The sequence below is a fragment of the Colius striatus genome, chromosome 20 (assembly GCF_028858725.1).
Source record: "Colius striatus isolate bColStr4 chromosome 20, bColStr4.1.hap1, whole genome shotgun sequence".
In the NCBI taxonomy this organism is placed as follows: domain Eukaryota; kingdom Metazoa; phylum Chordata; class Aves; order Coliiformes; family Coliidae; genus Colius; species Colius striatus.
Window position 1 is genome coordinate 7194885 of NC_084778.1, and position 20572 is coordinate 7215456.

Sequence of the window (20572 nt, forward strand, 5' to 3'; positions counted from 1 at the left end):
CCTTTCAGTGTTGCTTAGTTCAGTCTCTAAAGCGGAGACAGTTTGGAAAGCCAGTAGGTAACTCATCTCCAACAAGAGAATCTCAGCAGTAGTTCAAGCTAATCCATTTTGCTTTCCATTGAAAAAGAAAAGCAGCTGTGACCTTGGCTAAAAACCGGGACCAAACAGCTGGGAACATCACTTCAACTCTATGAGCTCGATCTGAGGGTGTTCATCTGCCTGTGCCCTGAAATAAGGTGGTCACTAAGAACTCAAAGTGACTCCCGGCAGGATGGCCAGGGTCATCCCAATAGCATCTCAGCAGGCTAATCCACATTCAATGCAGATCATTAAATATGAAACAACAAAGGGAGCTAAGCCATTAATAAAGTGCCAAAAAAATAGGAAATACTGACAGCATTTTATTTGATTAATTTTAGAAGAGATACCAATGACAACCCTTGGCACGATGGAGTGACTTCTGACTTATGAATGCTGTCTTTACCCAGCAAAATTACACGATTCAAATGTCACAATGGAGCTTAGAATTAACAGTTAGTGTTATAAAAGAAAGATATGCTTTAAAAAAAATCATTACAGCATTAAAAACTGGGCAGACATTAAAGAACCCCAAAGAACTAGTGGAAACCTGAAAAGCAAACCAAAAACATAAACAGAAGAAAAAGATCTAAGTTTCAAGGCACTTACATATTGCTTATTAAGAAGAGAGATTGACCTTTAAGTGCTGCATTTGCGTTCAACCTGCGAATGCAGTTCTGCTGTCGTGTAATGCAGCAGGAGCTCTCAGTAAGCATCATGGAATGCAATCATATAGACACAGGCACAAGAACAGTTTGGGGAATATCAATTAAAAACAAAAAGATAGTAAATTGTCCAACAGAAAAAAAACCAGACAACACTCCTCACTATCGAGAAAGCCGAGAGGAACCACTTGACTGCATCAAGCACCTGGATCTCGAATCAGCAGACAAGGACAGTAGGAACAGACTGGCAAGTGTATTGCCCAGAATTAATTCATAAAACCTGAACCAACCAACGACAAATGAAAAAAACAAAAAAGAACGTAAGAAAATATCTGCGTCTTCGAGTCAGAAGTTTTGCTTCTTGGCTGAAGACACACTTCTTATGACTTGCACTAAGGTATGTGTACTTTTAGCAGGACGTGCATTTATCGATGGAGCTGTGCTTTGTGAGTCAAACCAGGACACTGTACAGATACAGAGAGGTACCACTTTGCCACGTTATTTCCCTCGCTGGCCGTTCCCGAGGACTAACTGCACTCCTGACAGAAGCCATAACCGCTTCCAGCATGTGCCCTCACATACCGATGTCTGTTGTTACAAATTGTCTCCTCAGCTCATCACAGAAAGGGGCAGTTGCTCTCTCTGTTTCTCAATTTTTGCATCACAAGTCCCCAATTAACCCAAGGAGGTATCCTGAAACAGCTAGCAGTAAAACTAGGAAATAAATCCCTGCCTTTCAGCCTCCTAGAGCCTTCTTAATCATGGAAAAGGATTTGATTTTAGTGTACTGATTCTTAATTTGTGAAAACTTGTGCTAAGTGCTGCTGTTGCATGTTAAGAGACTGTAAATGAAATACAAAAGTTCTAAAACATCATGCAAGAAATGTGGTTTCACATCTTACAGTCAAAAATCCTACTAATGAATTAATACAAGCACACTGAGGTGTAATATTGGGAACATACCTTTAAAGTCGGAACTCCTCTCCCCATCCCTCCCTCCCCCAAAAATCAGAAAAAGTAATATTAATTAAACTTAAGAAGTAATGAATGCACCATTAAAGTGTCATCAAAAAGATGCTGACCTAAGACAAAAGTTCAATGATACACAATACGGTCAAAAAGTCTTCAATCAATAATATACAGTATGACAACTACATCTTGTAAATTATACCCAATACTGCCGGCAGTCTATCCCTCTAAAGAATATTTGCCCCCTTTCATCCCTTCCTAACAATCAGATAATAAAATACAGCACCTATAAATAAGCAAAAAAAAAATTATATATATATATATTTATATATATATATATATTCCGAAATCATCTATTGTTAGTTTTAAAGATATGGCAATAAAGGAGTCTAAATTAGCAAACTTGTAGAAGCCATAACTGATAAAACAGCTTATTGAAAAAAGGTGGCAGTAATGCACTCTATGTGTGCACAAGTACGTAAGAAAATACACAGACGTATAAAATTGCACGCACACACTCACACACACACATCCTTCCACGCACCTCTATGCTCACGCATATACATATAGACAACAGGAGGAGTTAGAGACAAGTTAGAATTTGATTTGTACTTTGATCAGCCCTAACCTGTGCATAAAATAATGGAGAAAAAGGCTGTATTTCTGCGGGGGCAGAATGGTCTAGGCTGGGACTCGGGAGCACGAAGGTTTTGGTTTGGAGTTTGGGCTGTTTCCATCCTGGTAAGAGCCCGTCTGGTCATTGCCACGTACTCTTTTCTTTCTCTAAGCAGAAAATAAGCTTCCCACAATGAAAACGTATTTAAAATCAGTGCTTGTGGTGGGAAGAGAGTCAGTAAATGGCCACCAACAGCAGGAAAAGGTCTCTATCTGAGGCAGCTCCAGTCCCCTCTTAGTGGTGTGTGACAGCAATCGTACACGTGAACTGCACTTGCATGGGTTCCAGGTGAGCTGAACAGTTCGGGTTACGGAGTACGTCCCCGAAGTAGCAGGCTGAAATGTTACTGGCCAACATTGGTTTTGAGCAGTCTGTCTTTACTGCAAGGAATTTCTGTACACTTACGAACCAAGTGAAATGATCAAGTACATGCTGTTTCTAAGTTGTCTCCTAAACCTCCTAGATATGAGGTCTGATCAGCGTGCTCTGTGGTTAGAGGTTAAAAAGCAGATTATAAAATACCTAGATTCAGATTTATTTTTTTTGTCCTGATTTGGCCTAAAATGGAGTGTATTAAACAAACCCTGGTCTGCAAAAGACCAGAATCAGTTAAAGCTATGAAACAATGTGCACTACGTGTCAATATTCTATTTCACTTACAAGAAAACACTAAGTCAGCTACCACAAATTAAGATATTTTCCTGATGTGACTTTTTTGTTTTGTTTTGTTAAAAAATATGTGGAGTAAATGTGTTGGGTTTTTTTTTTTTAATCTTTTTCTTTTTTAATTCAAAGTTTCAAACAACAAGATTCTTTTCTTTTCTTGAAAATACGTAGGAATCCAAACTAGTGTGTTTAGAGTCGGTTTGACTGTGCAATCTCTTAGTGGCAACTGAACAGCTACAAAAAAACTTTCTTTTTTTTTATTTTCTATTTCTTTTTTTTTGAAAAATCTCCCCCCTTTTTTTTTTCCTGGTTTAAGAAGATAATAGTGTATTATCGCTCTGTAGCCATTAGATGGCAGATAAAAAGCCCCCTTTTAATATGTGGGTTTGATTTGTTTTGTTTTTTTTTTTTAAGGTTTTTTTTTCTTCTTCTTTTTTGTTTTTTTACCGTTTTTCTTTTTTTAAAGCCCACACCAAAGAGGAGGGCACAAGGCAAAGCTGTATGAGTTATTCCAGAAATCGTGGAAATCACTTAGGGCAATAATAAAAACACTTCAGGGTACAAAAAAGCTTGACTACACATTTCAGTTTTCTTCCTCGAAAACACAAACATAAATTGGGCTTAACGCTCCTTTTTTTTTCTATTTTCTATATGCACCTTGGCCTATGGCGTTTTTGCCCTGTGGCCCGCAGGGCGGTTAAGTGCGCAACACGATAAAACCAGTAGCGGTCCAGTTTCACTTCCCAGCTCTCCAGAGTTGGGCGAGTTTTAATCTCAAAACTCCCACTCGACGGCCTCTTCCCGACTCGCGGCCTTCTCCAAGCGGTGGATGATGTTGTTCAAGTTTGCCGCTTTCTTTTTCCTCAAGGAGCTGTCTCGCGTGTTCCTGGAGCTCGCCGCCTCTGAGAAGCCGAACAAGCTCTGAAGAGAGTTGGCTTTCTGCGAGCCTGCGGCCGGCGTCGAGCTCGTACTTGGCACACTGGAGATTTTCTCTGAACTTTCTTTCGACTTGTAGGAGCTCTCCCCCGTAAGGACTGAGGTGGAGGCAGCTGAGGTAGAGGCATCCCCTTCCGTGGCAGAGTTTGGCAGTGTCTCCAGAGCTTCTCCCGGGCGCTGCGGTGCTGGCGGAGAGCTCTGGCGTGGTGCTCTGAGCCTGCCCTCGTCGTCGGTGTCCTCCAGGCTCTCCGCCTTCTCCGAAGACCTGGCGCCCTGCAGTGCCTCTTCCCCCGCTTCGAAAGCCAACTCCGCTGGCCCTCCCTGAGACTTTGTGGTTGCATTGCTGTACTCATCTGCCTCCGGGCCACTGGGCTTTCCTTCAGGTGGGCCTTCTGCGTCCACGCCGTCGCAGCTGTCTCCCTCGGAGCCGTGAGCGGCCCTGCTGCTTCTGGCGGAAGGAGAGTCGCTCGACCCAGCCTGGCTCTGGCTCCCGGCTTGGATCTCCTCGATGAACAGCTCCCGGCGGATGCGAGACCTGAGAGACAGAGGAGAGGGATGGTGAGTCACCCAGGGGGTCACAGAATGGTGGGGGGTTGAAAGGGACCTCTAGAGATCATCCAGTCCAAGTCCCCTGCTAAAGCAGCCCCACCTAGATCAGGTCACACAGGAATGTGTCCAGGTGGGTTTTGAAGACCTCCAGAGAAGGAGCCTCCACACCCTCCCTGAGCAGCCTGTTCCACTGAGAGTCATCCCACTCTACCAGACACACACCACCATTCAGAATGCCCTTTCATAAGATGCCATTTTGTCTCGGCCACACAACAGCCACACTAAGCTGCGGAATTGCTCACATCCTCAAACCCAAAGGACCAACTGTTGAAAAGGCATTTGGAAGAACATGAAACATTGTCAAGATGCTCTTAACTTCATTTCCCCCCTGCCACATGCCCACTGCAAAGCCTGCTGTGCTAGAAGGATGGAGGCTGCAAACCCCAGACCACCATGAGGGCTCCTCTGTGGTATGGAGGGAGGGCAGGCAGTCACAGCTGGGATTTGGAGCAGATAAGCCATTTCTGGTAACTTCTGCAGTGCGTAGCGTTGACACTGACTCCTCTGACTTCAACCAAGATTTTGCATGTTTACTGTAAATCTGAAATTGATGACTGCCCCTTCTAGTAACCACTGCAGGCATTGTGGAATAAAGCCAAAACATCCACTTTATGCAGATAATCAATTTGTACTAAAATGATGGGTGAAAAGCAACGACATTCGTAATTGTATGCTCCATTTTTTCAGCACTGAATGTGGTTTATAGGACAAGCATGAAAGGCTCTGCAATCTCCCATTCCATTGAAAGTTTGGTATCAGGAAGGTAAAACTTCACAATAGAACAAAACAGCTTGTAAATACAAGATAATTCAGACTTTCACTAGAAATGAGCCTCAATTTGCCTAAAAAAAACCCAAAATCCAAAGAAAAACACTAAACAACCCCCACGGTGTTCTCATGGACACTAAAGATGAGAATGAAACCAAGTCTGTTGTTTTGAAACTGCTCTGGGGAAGCAGAGCCTTTTGACAGGTTGTCAGTCTGGGAGCCAGTCTGACTTCTGCCTGATTTTTAACTACAAAAAAATCGATTTCAGAACACAAACAGTTGCGAAGGCAAGCAGTGTGTTCCAAGGGAATTAACACGCTCCATGTGTGGTTAAAAATGCTGGTGTGCCACTCTGTACCTCCTATTACTTGATGTGTACCCCAAACACACTACCTTTGGCATTTAACTTGGTCCTCCCTCCTTCTTCTGTCTCGTAAAGAGTTAAATACTCAAGTATTGCTTTGTCAGTTGTGACCAACCTTTTCTCCTCAATGACCCACAGTCAGGGATGAGATTACATACACAGGGAGAGTTTAGCAAAACTTTATCTTTCAGATAAAGACTTTTCAGAGTGAAAGCAAAACTTCAGCTTTTAGCCAGGGAGAACTGCTAAGAGTGTTGCAAATCACAAGTAAAACGCTGTCCCAATGCTGATGGCTGTGCAAATTCTTCTTTTTTTTACCTAAACATGCAACAAAGGACAGCACACATGGAAAAAAACCCCTAGGATAAATACAGAACACCATCTGAATATCATTTTTGAAGCTGATGGTATTATTGACTTACTTGAAATGTAACAGAATATTTCAGCAGTATTTGCTGTCTCCACACTTTTGAAGGATTTAGAGGGTCTGTGATTTTCCCTAAGAGATTACTCACCTAACAGAAGACCACAGGTGCTCACACTAATCTTCTATTACCATTAATTGCATGGATCCTGCAACATTGATTATCAGGCTCTATTTATGCCTATAATCTCCCTCCATGGACATTGATCCAGAACACACTGTTTCTCCAACATTCCCCACATCAGGAGAGGAAACAGGTAAAAGCTCTGTGCCTGCATGGCATTCAAAATTCCTCACTGAGTATCTGACCACAGCCCTGCAGAATATAGGTTTGATATTTGTGGAAATCTTTGGAATACACACCCAATACACACCCAATGTATTACTTCTGGAATCTTGTCTGGCTTCTGATTAACAAATTAAATCCCTGTGGTAAAGAAGAATTGGTGACAGCTGCCAGGAGATCCCAGTAAGCATTCCTCTCAGTGGAAGGAGTTTGCTTCAACATCAACACATTCTGTTGAGTATCAGTGTAACTCAAAATTCAGCCACCTCCTGAGGTATATGCTGCTGAAGTTCCCTGTACAAAACTTCACACAGCATCTAAACATGAACAATGCTGCAGTTAATTGAAAAATATGCCCATATTTATTTTGATGTTCTGAGAGCTCCTGACTGGTTTGGATGTAAAGCCACAGCTCTGCAGAAGTCTGCAGACATGTCGAAATCCTTTCACTCATTTACACTCTGAAGTGAATGATTTCTTTGCCTCCTGAGGATTTTTCCTTTTAAAGTTTCTTTTACTGCAGAAAACAAATGCTAGTGCTGACTTCCTGTTTAGTGGATGTAAAGGTGGGTTCTGCTGTAGAAACCACCTTTGCAAAGTGAGGTTTGGGCTGAGTCTCATCACTGCAACAGGACTCCCAAGAGACAGGAAGACAAACTTGATCAAATTTGCCTGTCTCAGCCTTACTTGAAGTTACCTTAAGTAAAACATTTATATTAAAGAACCACTGAGATGTGGAACTGCTTCTATATGAAGACTCTTCAGTTTGGAAAAGAAATGGCTGAGGGAGAGTATAAAGTGTGGCCTGAAGAAGGTGAAGAGGGGAAAGGCTACACACGAGCTGCAGAACAGTCAGATCTATTCCCCTAGCAGAACACCTAACTTGTATTTCTTCTGCAACATCCTGTAAATGATTTAAGAGTACTTCATGCACGAAAGCTAAGAAATTATTGTACAGAGGAACAGAACAGGCACGTGTTTTGATTTTTCAGTGGTGGCAACCGCTCAGGGCTCCTGACAGGCTTGAAACATCTCTGAAGTCCCAGAGACTCAGCAGCACATCTGGGAGAAGGTCCAGATCACTCAGAGCTGGGTGGCTCGTGCTACCCACCAGCCTCCAGCACCTTGTTTATACAGTGTTTTTTTACGTTGTATACAACTGTCAGCACCCAGTGTGCGTTCCTGCCGAGCTCGCCGTGGCTGCAACGCGCTGATCAATCATGCCTTGTCACGCTTTCTCGCGGCACGCCTAAGCAGGAGATCTCATGATAATGAGGAGGATGACACATGCCACCAGTGCTCCCGCACTCGTCTGCGTAAGTGAGAACAGCACATTTTGCTGTCAGGCCGAAGGGAACATATTTTCATAGGCATTCCTCCAACTTGTGTATAATTGCCGAGAAGTGGGAATTGGAAGGGAGGCCTTGCATTTGGAGAACTCTGAGCAGTGAAAAGAGGCTGCATCTGTAGCGAATTGAAGTCAATGAAATTCAGTGTAAATATGATTACTTGTTGGTTATAATTTTTAGATTTTATATTGTTTACTATAAACATTATTTAGCTATTGTGCATAATATTTTGGAGACATCTCATTAAACTGTGCTGCTGCTTGAGCTTCAGCAACTTCCCTGTTAAAAGCTGAGAAGGGCCAAAGTGGAAAATACCCTTTAACTGTTAGCAGTTTCCAAAAACAAACAAGTTTAGCAATCTGGACTAATTAGCAATATTACTGTCTCCGAGTGGAGAAGCAGAATAGTACTAAATCTGGTATCTTAACTGTCCCTGTTCAATATTCATTAGTATAAATTTCTTAGAGAAAAGTCTGCTGCACTAATTAAGATTCCCAATCCCAAGCAGAGTTGATAATATGTTTATTCAAATCCTTATAATACTTAAATGCCATTCCAGCACTGCTTCTTTTTATCAATGTCTCCAGGCCAAAACCTACTTCAATGGTTCAAATGCTGAGAAGGTTCCTTCTAATGTGAGAAAGGAGCTAAACAGACCAACATCTTATTTCATTTCAGTGGGACTCGGTGATTTAATCAGAACAATGAAATAAATCTGCAGCCACATGTGACTTTAAGGTTATTGGTTCTCTGTCCTTCAGGACTGTGCAGAGCTTCCCAGAAATACAGCACACACTGTGCAGATTTTCAGAGCTCAGTGATTCAAGACCTAAAAGAAAATCCTCATTTTGCTCTTCTGTGGGAAAATTCAATGATGAAAGCAGTGCAATTCTGATGCCATCCAGTAGAGGACACTTCCAAGCACTCCCCACCAAGTGACCCAGGCATAACACACACACCACACACCTACACATTTGTGCGTGTACATGCCAGTATATGTCTGTGTGAGTGTGCATATGTAGTAAGAAAGACCAGTCTTGCTTACTGCAAGGGGATTTATAAATATGCAACAGTGGACATCTCTAAATCCACACCCACCCCAAACATGAGACTTTCTGTTTAAAAGCACCACTTCAATCAATATGTGAATATTGCAGCTCCTCAGGGATGACTTAAAATGAGTCTGGAGCATTAACAGTGCTGTTAGTTAGAACCTCCCTGCCGTCGAAACTGCTCATTCTGTACAACAGTTGAATGCCAGAGGAAGCAGACACAGTCTGCTGAAGCAGAGTAACTGCCTGCCAAAGCAAAGAAAATCAATGGTTGATGAGCAGGGCTCCCAGGAGATCTCATACCTGTAATTGTGGAACCAGTTGATCACGGTGCTGGTTTTCAAGTTGAGCTGTGTAGCGAGTTCCTCAATGGTTTTTGGTGATGGGTATGGCTTTTGCTGGTAGGCTCGTTTCAGGGCTTCTTTCTCTTCTGGTGCCAGCACCACCCGGGGTTTCTTCAGCTGATGCTGTGGCTGAGGGCTGGCTCCCTGGCTGTAGTCTATCCCAGCGGATGAGGACTCACAGGACTGGCTGTCGCTAACAGAGCTGTGTCGCCGTTTCATGTAGGCTGAAAGAGAAGTGCATCAGATCAGCCTCAGCTGAATACAAATGAAAATCAATGAAGGTACGAGCTGTGGAATAAACGTGGTGATGACAGGTCATATGTGCACGGACAAGCTGCTCAGAGAGAACCGAAATGAACAGGTGTTAGAGATCAGGGGAAAGTAACTGCAGGGAGGATGCAAGAGGCAGAAAAAGAAAGAAGGGGAAGAAAAGAGGGTAAATCAGCTAGAAACCTGCCTGGGATTCTGCTTTTTCCATTAACATGGGATATGAATAAAAGGGTTCAAGTGAACACGACTTGTTTCAAATTCACTCCTTCAAGAATGGTGAACATCCCCTTAAGCACCTGATTAGGACACCTGCACTTCATTTCAACTTACACGGAGATGACTGTTAAACACTTCAGGTGTATGCTAACATCTCTCCAACACTGAGGGTCTGTGAGTTAAAAATATGACTGCAGAAGGTGAAGGCAGCTGCAGCCAACACAGGATGGCGCCTGGAGTCCAGAGATCCCAGTGATGTACTGAATAACGTCCTCGCTATAGCCGTGACAGGTTATGAAAGAAAAACAGCCCACAGCATTCTCCTCCCCTACACAAGGCTCTTGCAAAAATGCATGTACTTTTAAGAAATCTCCTGCTGCACTGATGGAGCTCGGTGAGGCTGACGGCAGAAGCCTGTGATGCCACTGCTGGCTCTGCTTCCCAACAGGGACTGAATTACGCCGGCAAATTCTGTAAAGGAAGAGTCCCAGCAAACGCTGTCACTGACTTGATTGATTTACACTGGGCAAGGAGGAGTGGGATTTACTGCACTTGGCAGTATCATGCACAAGCATTGCTAATGAGGGGGCTGCAAACAGCAAATATAGATGAATCTTGTCAATAAAACATTTAATGGCCTGTTAAATACCTTCCAGATATTTAAGAGTTTAGGTATTCAAGGGTGCAATTTGATAACCTCAGCTATTAAGTTCCAGATTACACCAGCCTGACATCAATCTAATGGGCACTAAATCTCCAGCAGCCAGGAGTCAGGGACCAGTATGGGGCACATGACACTGGTCAGCAACCAAAGCCTTCAAACAAGAATCTTCTCTCTCCACAAAGCTCTGCCTTTAGGCTGAAGGTGAACAAAGAATAAAAATTCCATGCAGTTAAATAAACAGAAATGTTCAGAGCCCTTCTCACAGAAGCCAACTTCTGGCAGAGCTCCCTAAGGGACTGGCCAGGTTTTGTGTCTTCAATGGCTTTCAGCATCCTGTCCTTTACCTGGTCCAGTGGGACCTTTTTACACTGTGTCTCACTATCATTGAAGTGAATTTTGAACACACTCTGTAACCTTTGGGGGTATCTGCATGGCCCTCATTTTGTTTTTCCTGAATGTGACAGATTACCTGTGGATTGCCTGCTGTGTTAAGATCACTGATATGGAACAGAACGTGAACTGCTCATGATCCATCACCCTGCCATGATAAGGTCTTGCAAATGTTTGAAATAACCATAAAAAGCAAAGCTGGTCTGGGTTTTTTTTTGGTTAAATAAACTTCATGAAAAAAGAAATCACCTATTGAAGTTGCTCCAATCAGATGAACAACTACAAAGTGACCACAGGTAAACGCATTATTTCCAGGTGACCTACTGACCTTAGCTTTGCAGCCTTCAAGGAACTGCTACAACCTTCATCCATGGAATTAATCATTCCAGCAACATAATTTCATATTTATATATAAGATTTTTAATCTCAAAGACTCCCAGGTGTTATTACAAACTTGCATTGACATGCAAACTTTATACAAGGTTCACTTGTCTCCTTTGATAGGAGGAGAGGGCTGAAAGACAGCATCTTTCACTTCAGCAGCAGCTTAAAGGAGGCCATGAGACAATCCAGAGCCTCGCATGGAAGATGTAAAAGGTGTTCAGGCTATCTCTAACTGGAGTGTCTGGAATTTAGTCAGGTGACTGACTAAACACAAGACATCAAGGTGATCTGAATCTCTGCTTTCTCTGCCCTCCAAAGGATGGCATTTCTGACAGGTCAGAGCTCCCACCTTTAGACTCCTAAGGACAGCACTGAGCTGTGATAGCTTGGGAAAAAAAATGATGCCCCAATGTCTGCCTCTGCTTCTATAACCTCACACTGGGATCACCAAAGGTGCAATGGCTTGTTTGAGTCTCTCCCGTGTGAATGGAACAAATGAAAAACATACACGTATTTCCTTAACACAAAAACAAGGAGAAGGATGTTCCACTGTTCTCTCATTTGTTTTTCTGGAGGATAATTTATTATCAGAACATGTTTCCATTGGGCCAAAGGCACAGACCTGGCTCATCAACATGTGCAGAATCAGCAGTTAAGCACTAGGCTTTAATGGTGGTTTCTGGAAACTTTAGATGACGCTTCTCCTTTTTAATTGATATTTTAAACATATGTGCTGCGTGTAGACAACATAAGGAGATCATTCAGCACATTTGCAGTGACAGTAAGGCTCAAACAACACTTGATTTTTGGAGAAGTCTGATTTATGTCTGTGATCAGTCTTCATTTCTCAGGAGATCTATGATAACAAAGCAAACCTAAACGTAATTTGGGCAAAGGTTTGGATCTGAGTCTTGAGACTTGACAAGTCCAGCTCTGTCCCCTGGGTTTTACTATCTTTTTCCCCCCTGCTGCTGCCAACCCAGTATCACTATGTCCCTCTGGGAAGACTCCCCAGCATGTGCTCAGCTACAGACATGGCAGACACTACCAGTGAGCTATCGGCTGCCCACTGAGGTAAAACAGAGCCCCTTTTAATATCATTTTTATCCTATGCAGTATTGAACAAGATTATTAAAAAGCGAAATAATGGGGAAATAAAGGGAATTCCATTTTCTCCTGACAGCAGACTTCAGTACTGTTCAGTGAGGAGTGTGACGTTACCAGCAGCACACATCCCAGCAGCTTGTAAGGAAGAGGCACAAACTCTTCCAAGGCAGGAAAGGTGCTGGAGAGTGTCTCAGTCTAGCGAGCATGAACCTCTCCCCTTCCTCCAAAGAGGTCATTTAATGTACACTGCAAGTTTTCAGAACCTCTTAAAAAGGACATTTATAGCACAGACTTCAGACTGGAAGAAAAGAAAAGATAGATGCAGCTCACCTTTATCCTAATTATTAATTTACTCCCTTAATAAAACGTGGCAGAGAAATAATTGATAATAATGTTTCACTGACAGCAGACACAGTTGCATTGTTCTTTAACTGGCATTAGCTGAGGGGAGAGTTAAACTCTTCATGTGGCTCTAGAGCAATTTCAAAGGTTAAGTCACAGGATCCTTACCTGCATGAAAGGATTTTGCAGAAAATGCAGGGTTGAATTCACTTTAGAGTGCTCTGCTATGAGGATGGCACTCACATAGTTCAGGAGCTCAGTAAAGAGTCTCAATGATTTATAGCCTTATCTCTATTCAGGTGCCATCTACAGAGCATATGTATTGCACAGTATTTGATAAGAATCCAGTTTAGAAAATAGTTTTGAAAGGATATTGTCAGTCCTACTTTTAAATTATTTTTATTTTATTTTCCTGCATTATGGGCAATATTCTCTTTGAGGCTATAAAAATACAGCTAGTTGACAATTTTATTCCTGCCATGTTTCTAACACAGCAAAAAACCCCTATCATGGCTCCCTTTGGTTTATAGTTTTAAGTGGAAAACCCAAGTGGATTGTACTCCCCACGGAAGACCATACACAATCTGTGATAAGATCCTGCACTGCATTACATGATACCACTTACTATGACAAGGATTTCAATTTCTTCTTAAAGGCATGTAAGGCTACAATCTTCCCCAGAAACTCCCTCACTGTAATTTTTTGTATAATCACAAAGTTCTTGATTAAGTGTGTTAATGCTTTCAGGACATCAGTCAACAGCAGCACTTACAGTGCACACGATTAATGCTGTCTGTACTAATATCATTAAGGGATAGCTTGAGAGATGTATACATCATTAATTAGTTAACTGCTGATAATGGCAGCCTATGAGTCTCTCTTGTAAAATCACAGAAACATACTGAAAGCAGGGCTCTGAATAACCACAGGTTTTTAGTAATGAATTAAAAATATAGAGATTAGGATAAATTTCAGGATATATTCCCTCCTAAGGTAGCCAGTAACACTTAGATCTCTCACAGGTCACTCATGACCCAGCTGTTTCACGTGAGCACATATTAACCCAATCACCTTTCCCCATCCCTGTAAAGGTTACACATTTAATTATTCTCAAATACCCTTTTATGAAGACTGCATTTCCTTTCCTCCTAGTGACCATCAGTGCAGGGCTGGCAAGAAGCTCTCTCAGGAATCAATGCACAGCTCTTCCAGTCCAACATCTGTGGCCAGCTGCAGCCCTATTAACTAATAACCCAAAGCCAGCTCCCAAACTCACATTTCTCATTCGGTAAGGCAAGTTATCAGTGATACACTAGGGCCTTGGTAATTAATCTATAGGAGAATACAGCAATGACTTCACGACAGCTGGTGAATATCCAGGGTTTGGGGTTGGCTTTTGTTTGGCTTTTTCTGGAGATGTATCTGCTTGAGCCAACATCAAATAAAGCTACGAAAAAGCTGTCAGGAAGTCCTTTTGCATAACCTTCATAATACTGGATCAATACTGCCTCTGTACTATTTATGGAGAATTAGAAAAGGCATGGCCATCTTTGAACCAACAGAAAACACGAGTCAAAGTTACCTTTTTTCTCCATCCGTTTCATATCCATCAGCTTCTCCACGTTGTTGGGATCGTTCAGCCACAGCTGCATGCGGACAAAGGGTTCCCGTCCCTTCAAACTCAGCTTGTGCCAGGGCTTTGGGCGAGCCAGGAGGTCTGAGACAGAGCCTTGTGTTAGCCCTAGGATTGTCTCCCCAAACAAACGCTGACCTAATACGAAATGGAAAAGTGCATGAATTCATTCAGCTAAGAGACCAGGCTAACTAAAAAGACAGAACATGTCTACCAGATCATTTGTCACTTATTCTTACTTCAGAATAGCTTGAAAACCCAAAAGAAACATTTAGAAGAATAAAAGCTTTGCCTCCCGCCACTAAAAGTGTAAATATTGAGCTTTAGTTTAATCTTTAGGATCTGACTGCAGCAGAGGGGAGTTCAACACCTTTGGGGACTGGGACCTTGCAGTGAAACAGTGTGCAAAAATTAATACTAATGAGATTAAAAATAAACTGAACTTTTGGCTAAGCAGGGAACTAGTGAGAGCAGTGAGGCTACTTAGCTCTTATGCAGGAGGGTAATGTAACAGCTTCATTCCAAGAGGGCAATCCAAACATTTCAAACAGTCAATGAACCAAGACCAATGCAACCCCTCTCACTCAGCAACGGTCATTTAAGTGTCCTGAAAGACACATCTACATATTTTCTGTGTTGTACTATCTGTGATGTTCTCTCTTACCAACTACAGATAATCAACTTTCACAATGTAACAGCTGTTTTTACAGTACTTGTAGGTAAAAATACTTTAGTTGTCTTATGCCATCATCTAGAAGGGTCAAAACTGCACATGCTTTTTAATGTACAGCATTGGTATGTGTGCTGGCAACACTAGTTTTATGTACTTAAGATCTAGCTCATCAAGGACCATGGAAAATGCCTGTGCAGTTCAAACCCAATCACACAGCTGGTTCCCTAAAACCCTTGACTTCACTGTTCTTCCTAAGCTGAACAGCCTTGATATGCAACAGCTTTTGTCATAAGACTGAGCCTAAAGTTATCGGAGTCATAACTGGTGATTTCTGACAGAAGACCAGCTATCATCTATTTTCAAGGTAATACAAAGATCTTTCCATACCCAAACAAGTTTAGGCCTCAGGGTCTTGTGGCTGATCCATACCTTTTGAATTCCCTCGCTAATACAAAGCAGAAACACTTTTCCTTCACCTCCTGGCAATGCCAGCAGTCTTAGCCAGTGGCAACAAAGAGATCCTAAGGGACAGTGCAGATGTCAAGGGGCTTGTGCTCCTACAGCTCTGCAGGACATGCCCACGCTTGCAAAAGTATCACCAGCTTTTGCCTCCACAGCTTCACCTGATCCTGACAAAAACAGGTAGTGGAAAACATCTGCTCTATAGATCCATTCCCTGTGCCTAACTCCATTAATCTCCTCCTTGTCTTTAAAAACATCCCAAGACTTTTGTCCTGGTGACTTTTTTTTTTTCACCTGTATGGGGAGAGAAGGGAATGTGGGACCAGTTAGAAGTTGCAGAATGTTCCCTTCAGATGCATGGGCCAGGTGAGTCTGCAAAGCTTTTGGGGGAAGCAGCTGCGACAATAAAAGGCAGAAAGGGGAAAGGAGGACAGGGCTAACATGACACTGTTTGTTAAAAAACTCTAAAACTAATGCTGAAAATGGTTCTTACAGACTGAACAGAAACCTAAATTCAGAATTCACTTCAGTTCTAAGAAGTGACTTTCCACTACCCTCGGTATCAGGAAAATCAGACAAAAGAACTAATTCAGGGCCAATTTTTAGATCATGTGTAATCAGAGTTAACCCACTCCCTGCTTGTGTCTAAAAGTATCAGCTCATCTATTTACATTCAAACCTACTAGCGAGGCAAGATAGCTACTTCAAATATCTTTTCATTTGCCTTCATAAATAACCTGAATTTAAGGTTCCCCACAGTTTCTGAGCCCAGGCCTTGCCCAGGCTGCAGTGCCAGGAGTGTCCCTACAACCACTGCCATTGCTCACTAGGCCACAGTGTCCCTACAACCACTGCCTTTGCTCACTAGGCCACAGTGTCCCTACAACCACCGCCATTGCTCGCTAGGCCACAGTGTCCTTACAACCACCGCCATTGCTCACTAGGCCACAGTGTCCCTACAACCACCGCCATTGCTCGCTAGGCCACAGTGTCCTTACAATCACCACCATTGCTCACTAGGCCACAGTGTCCCTACAACCACTACCATTGCTCGCTAGGCCACAGTGTCCCTACAACCACCGCCATTGCTCAATAGGCTGCAGTGTCCCTACAACCACCGCCATTGCTCAATAGGCTGCAGTGTCCCTACAGCCACAACCATTGCTCGCTAGGCCACAGTGTCCCTACAACCACCACCATTGGTCGCTAGGCCACAGTGTCCTTACAACCACCGCCATTGCTCGCTAGGCCACAGTGTCCTTACAACCACCGCCATTGCTCACTAGGCCTCACATGAAACCGGAGCGGGGAACTGACCTGGGTCAAACCAACCTACCCTTCCTTTGACTCAGATCAACTGGTCTGGTTTATTGTGTGGCCACATGAACAGGGATATCAACACATGCTTGGAAAAAGGATGGGAACAAGAAGCCCAGATCTGGCACTAGCAGTGCTGCTGCTAAAGGGAATGAACCTCAAGCTACAGCCTAGAAATTAAAAATGCAAACATGGAAGGAGGTAGCATCATGTTCTCTAGGGGTTAAGAACAAAGCTAAAGATGTTTGTGTCAATTATTTTATCCCAGGATAGGACAGAACAGGATAAAACACCTGTAAGGACTCCCAGGCTAATAGGGAACGTGTGAGAAATCACTCTCAGGAGGTAGCAGGTGTATCACACTCCATGTTCATCACAAAGCTATTCATAACTGTAATATTTTTAACCACAGGTTTCCTAAAAACTCTGCTAACTTTCCCCATCTTTTACCCTAACATGCTCCACGCCTGCTCCTACTGATGTAGGTCCTCATGGGCAAAACTTTTTGCAAATTATGCTGGTTTCATGTTTAGTTCTGGTCCTTTCTGCAAAATCCCCACTACTGCAAACCTTCAACAGCTCACTGCATGTTCTTCCTTCTCTAAGTTACATGCTGCCCAACAGGGAATCACTGATAATACTGTGACATTTGGGACTAGGAATACCAGCAACATCTCAATGTTAACGCTACCAGCAGTGTTAGCTAAAATGGTGACTGTTGAACAAGTGCTAAAAGGCATGGGAGGAGAGACTAGCCAAACACATCCTGAATGGTTTTGCACAACTGTGGTCTTTACTGGCTGATGGTATTGGAACAGCTGAGCCACGACCAGTTGCATAAGACAGGTTCACGAGGCCCTGTGGCCTAAGACAGAGAAACCTGTGTACCAAGTCAATCTGGTGCACTAGCACACTGAGGGTGCAAAAGGAGACATTGAAACTGGTTCCACACCTAATGCAGAGTTTGGGGCACATTTCCTGGCTCTTCTGCTGCTTTTTAGGCTTGTCAGCCACACTGTAGGAAAACAAAAATCATGGGAAATAAAAAAGACTAAGTAAAAATGGCATCAAAGCAAATGTAAACAAAAATACTTTTTCAAACCTCTCTGGAACACCAGAGCAGGTACAGCACTCAACAGCATTTTGCCCAAAAACTAGGGGCTTGAACCTGCAAACCCTTACTATGACTTGTGGCTTTATCTCTACTGAACAAGCAACCACAGTCTGCCCACATCAATGTGCGTGAGCAAGTAATTCTGCTGGGTTCAGTGGAACACAGTCTCATGCAGGGTATGTCCACAACCAGGGCCCTTTTCTCTTTTTTCCCCCATAAATAATGTTAAATGAGAACTTGCAACCTCCCCCATCCCAGTATTTTACCCCTTTAAAAAAAAATCTAAGATAATAACACATTACTCCATGCCTAGCTAAAAAAAGCCTTCCCTGCACACTAAAATGAAGTTTTCACTTGCACAGTCATAATGTTCAGATGACATGGATGGCATTCTTCTCACAGAAGTGTTGTAAGCAGTCTAAAACTAATCTTTCTGGCCCCATCTACAGTGAATGGAGAGAAACTGGTACTTCTGGAGAGTGATTCATCCCAACCATCTCAGACTTCTATTCTGAACATCTAAATGCAGGTGAGATGAATCCCATGCCCCATAAGCATGTGCAGGTAACACTTGGTCAGTCTTACTGCCTTCTTACTAGAGACTTCAAAGGACTCCCTAAAGGTTTCCCAGTGCCTTGTGAGGGAAGTGAGTGTTAAACACGTACGAAGAACTAGTGATTTAGAGGCACAGTGGTAGTATCAAATGTGGATTTCTCACACTCAGGCCAGGTTATCCCCTTTGACTACTCTAAATGTATAGTCATGTCAACACCACACTTAAACTTGACACCCAAAAACTCATCTGTAAGCAAAAGCAGCCTTAGCTTTGCACCTCTCCAAACCAAATAACTAAATGGCCCCATACAATTATATACAGGTTCACCTAAACCTCATCACAGTCTAACTCTACAGGTGTGCTGTGCTTTTGCTTGGGATTCACATGTCTTTCCAATCATGCTGGACTCCTCTATTTCACCTATGCCTAAAATGATGAGGCCTTGAATCTACAACCATGGGGAAAATAGGACTTCTCAAGGGAAGATCTCACTGGCTTTGCAGTTTTGGTCTTCTTAACAGCCTGAGGGACTGTATTTAGGGAGGTGGGAGCAGTATTTGGCTAGTGAGTCAGGAGCAGAGGTTAGGAAGAGCAAGGGTATGATGACATTTTACGTAGAATGTGACAAGGATTTTTATACCAGTTCAAAAAAATAATACATCTGTTTAATGGATTATAGCTTAAGCCAGAGTAAAACCCAAGTATTCTTGTAAACTTCTACTGAAATGTAGCTTAAATGTATGAACACTTTCATTTAATTTCAGTCAAGAAATGAGAATAAAACGATTTACCAAGATTGTTGTCCGTTAGCACTTCTTTGACTCTCTTCGTAATGCCATACGTGTCCAGCTCAGGGGACATGGCAACCAGCTCTTGAATGCTGAGTGCTGAGTGGCCTGAAAGCGGCAAAGGTGTTGTGGATTGGGATTCAGAGGCAGGTGGCTCGCTAGATTCTTGGGATTTGCCATCCTTACTCGTCTCTATAGCGGGACAAGGTTGCTGGACCAATTCAGTCAGGCTTTTCACTGATTCACTGGAGCTCATGGGAGATTCAGGAGCAGGACTGCAACTGGCAGAAGTCTTCGGAGTGCTTTCTGTAATTAAAAAAGGAAAAAAAGTCCCCACTTTAGCATAATTGTAATGTTTTGATTGCAGGATTTTTAACTTTCCTGCTCATTTATATTCTACCCACTTAAAGAAATGCCTAAGTATGCAAAATGCTACTTGCTATGACTTGGTTACTGAGAAGTCTCCTTTTAAAAACAGAATTATTTTCTAACTTTATCTTGAGTCACCTCTGCTTTCTTAGAAAGATGAGCTGTAGAAATACAAATAAAAATCAGGGGGAAAAAAAAAGTGGAATAGTCTGTACGCTTGCAAGAAATTTCCTTGCTCAGGAAATCTCATAGTTTTGCTTTCCATGACATTTTTGTATAAGGATGCTTTTAAATCTACCATTATAGACTGGTTTAAGCCTCCTTCTGTGACTTGTAAGAAACTCACTCAGCCACTATTTTGCAGTGTCAGTGAGGGATTTTCTACAACTGAAACAACTTTAATATCTTGAGAGTTATTGATTTCATTTTGCTTCTTATCACTTGTATCACATTTTTGCACTTCTCTTTGCCCAGAAACAAGATTAAAATGCAGTTTGTAATTATGCTGTATTAATTAACATGTTTGAGAATCCAACATACACAGTAACTAGTGGATTAGGAGATGCCCAAATCTCTTATTGTGACACTTTGTTTAAAGGAGAGCCTTCCGAATCTGTTGATTTGCCAACGAAGTATGTACAAAGTCTGCACAAAATGTTTTCCCCTCATAAATTCACATTTAACACTAATGGAATGTACCAAGTGAGCTTATGCAGAAAATCCAGACATCTAAGGGAACAGTGTAAATATTTCTTAAAGCAACAGTAGACAAAGTAGTTTAGAAGAACAATTCCCTCCAGAAGATAAAGAGCACATGCAATTTCTCCATTCACAGTTCCTTCTCATATTTGTGGGACGCTTCCTCTCCCTTACCGTCTCCCATCTCATTTCCTGACATGCTTAATCACAAGTGTCTCAGATTCATGTATCAGTGGACTTGTCTCAGGATCTCTGGAGGAAGCTTACAACACTCATTCGTACAAGGATGAGGCCAGACTACATAAAAAACTTCAGTCTCTCTAACAGAACTGTGTTTTCCTGAGCACAACACTACTGTGAGAGCAGTTCACTCTGCAGGATCAGGTCCTGTCACTGCCATGT

The 20572-nt window shown here is 42.5% G+C and overlaps 1 protein-coding gene across 7 annotated transcripts in view; it reads right to left on the reverse strand.

The window, feature by feature from the left end:
- CUX1 (cut like homeobox 1) overlaps window positions 1-20572 on the reverse strand; it is a 270926-nt gene that overhangs the window by 29838 nt on the left and 220516 nt on the right. For 6 of the 7 annotated variants that reach the window (XM_062012617.1, XM_062012620.1, XM_062012616.1 and 3 more), the window contains 4 exons: window positions 19106-19408; window positions 14142-14330; window positions 9146-9410; window positions 1799-4525 (listed from right to left, as the gene is read on the reverse strand). The exons of the other annotated variant lie outside the window; for it this stretch is intronic. In XM_062012617.1, the coding sequence (XP_061868601.1) occupies window positions 3829-4525; window positions 9146-9410; window positions 14142-14330; window positions 19106-19408 (1454 nt within the window). In that variant the 3' untranslated portion in view covers window positions 1799-3828. Of the gene's footprint in view, window positions 1-1798; window positions 4526-9145; window positions 9411-14141; window positions 14331-19105; window positions 19409-20572 lie in introns of those variants that run through there. 7 annotated transcript variants of the gene reach the window in all.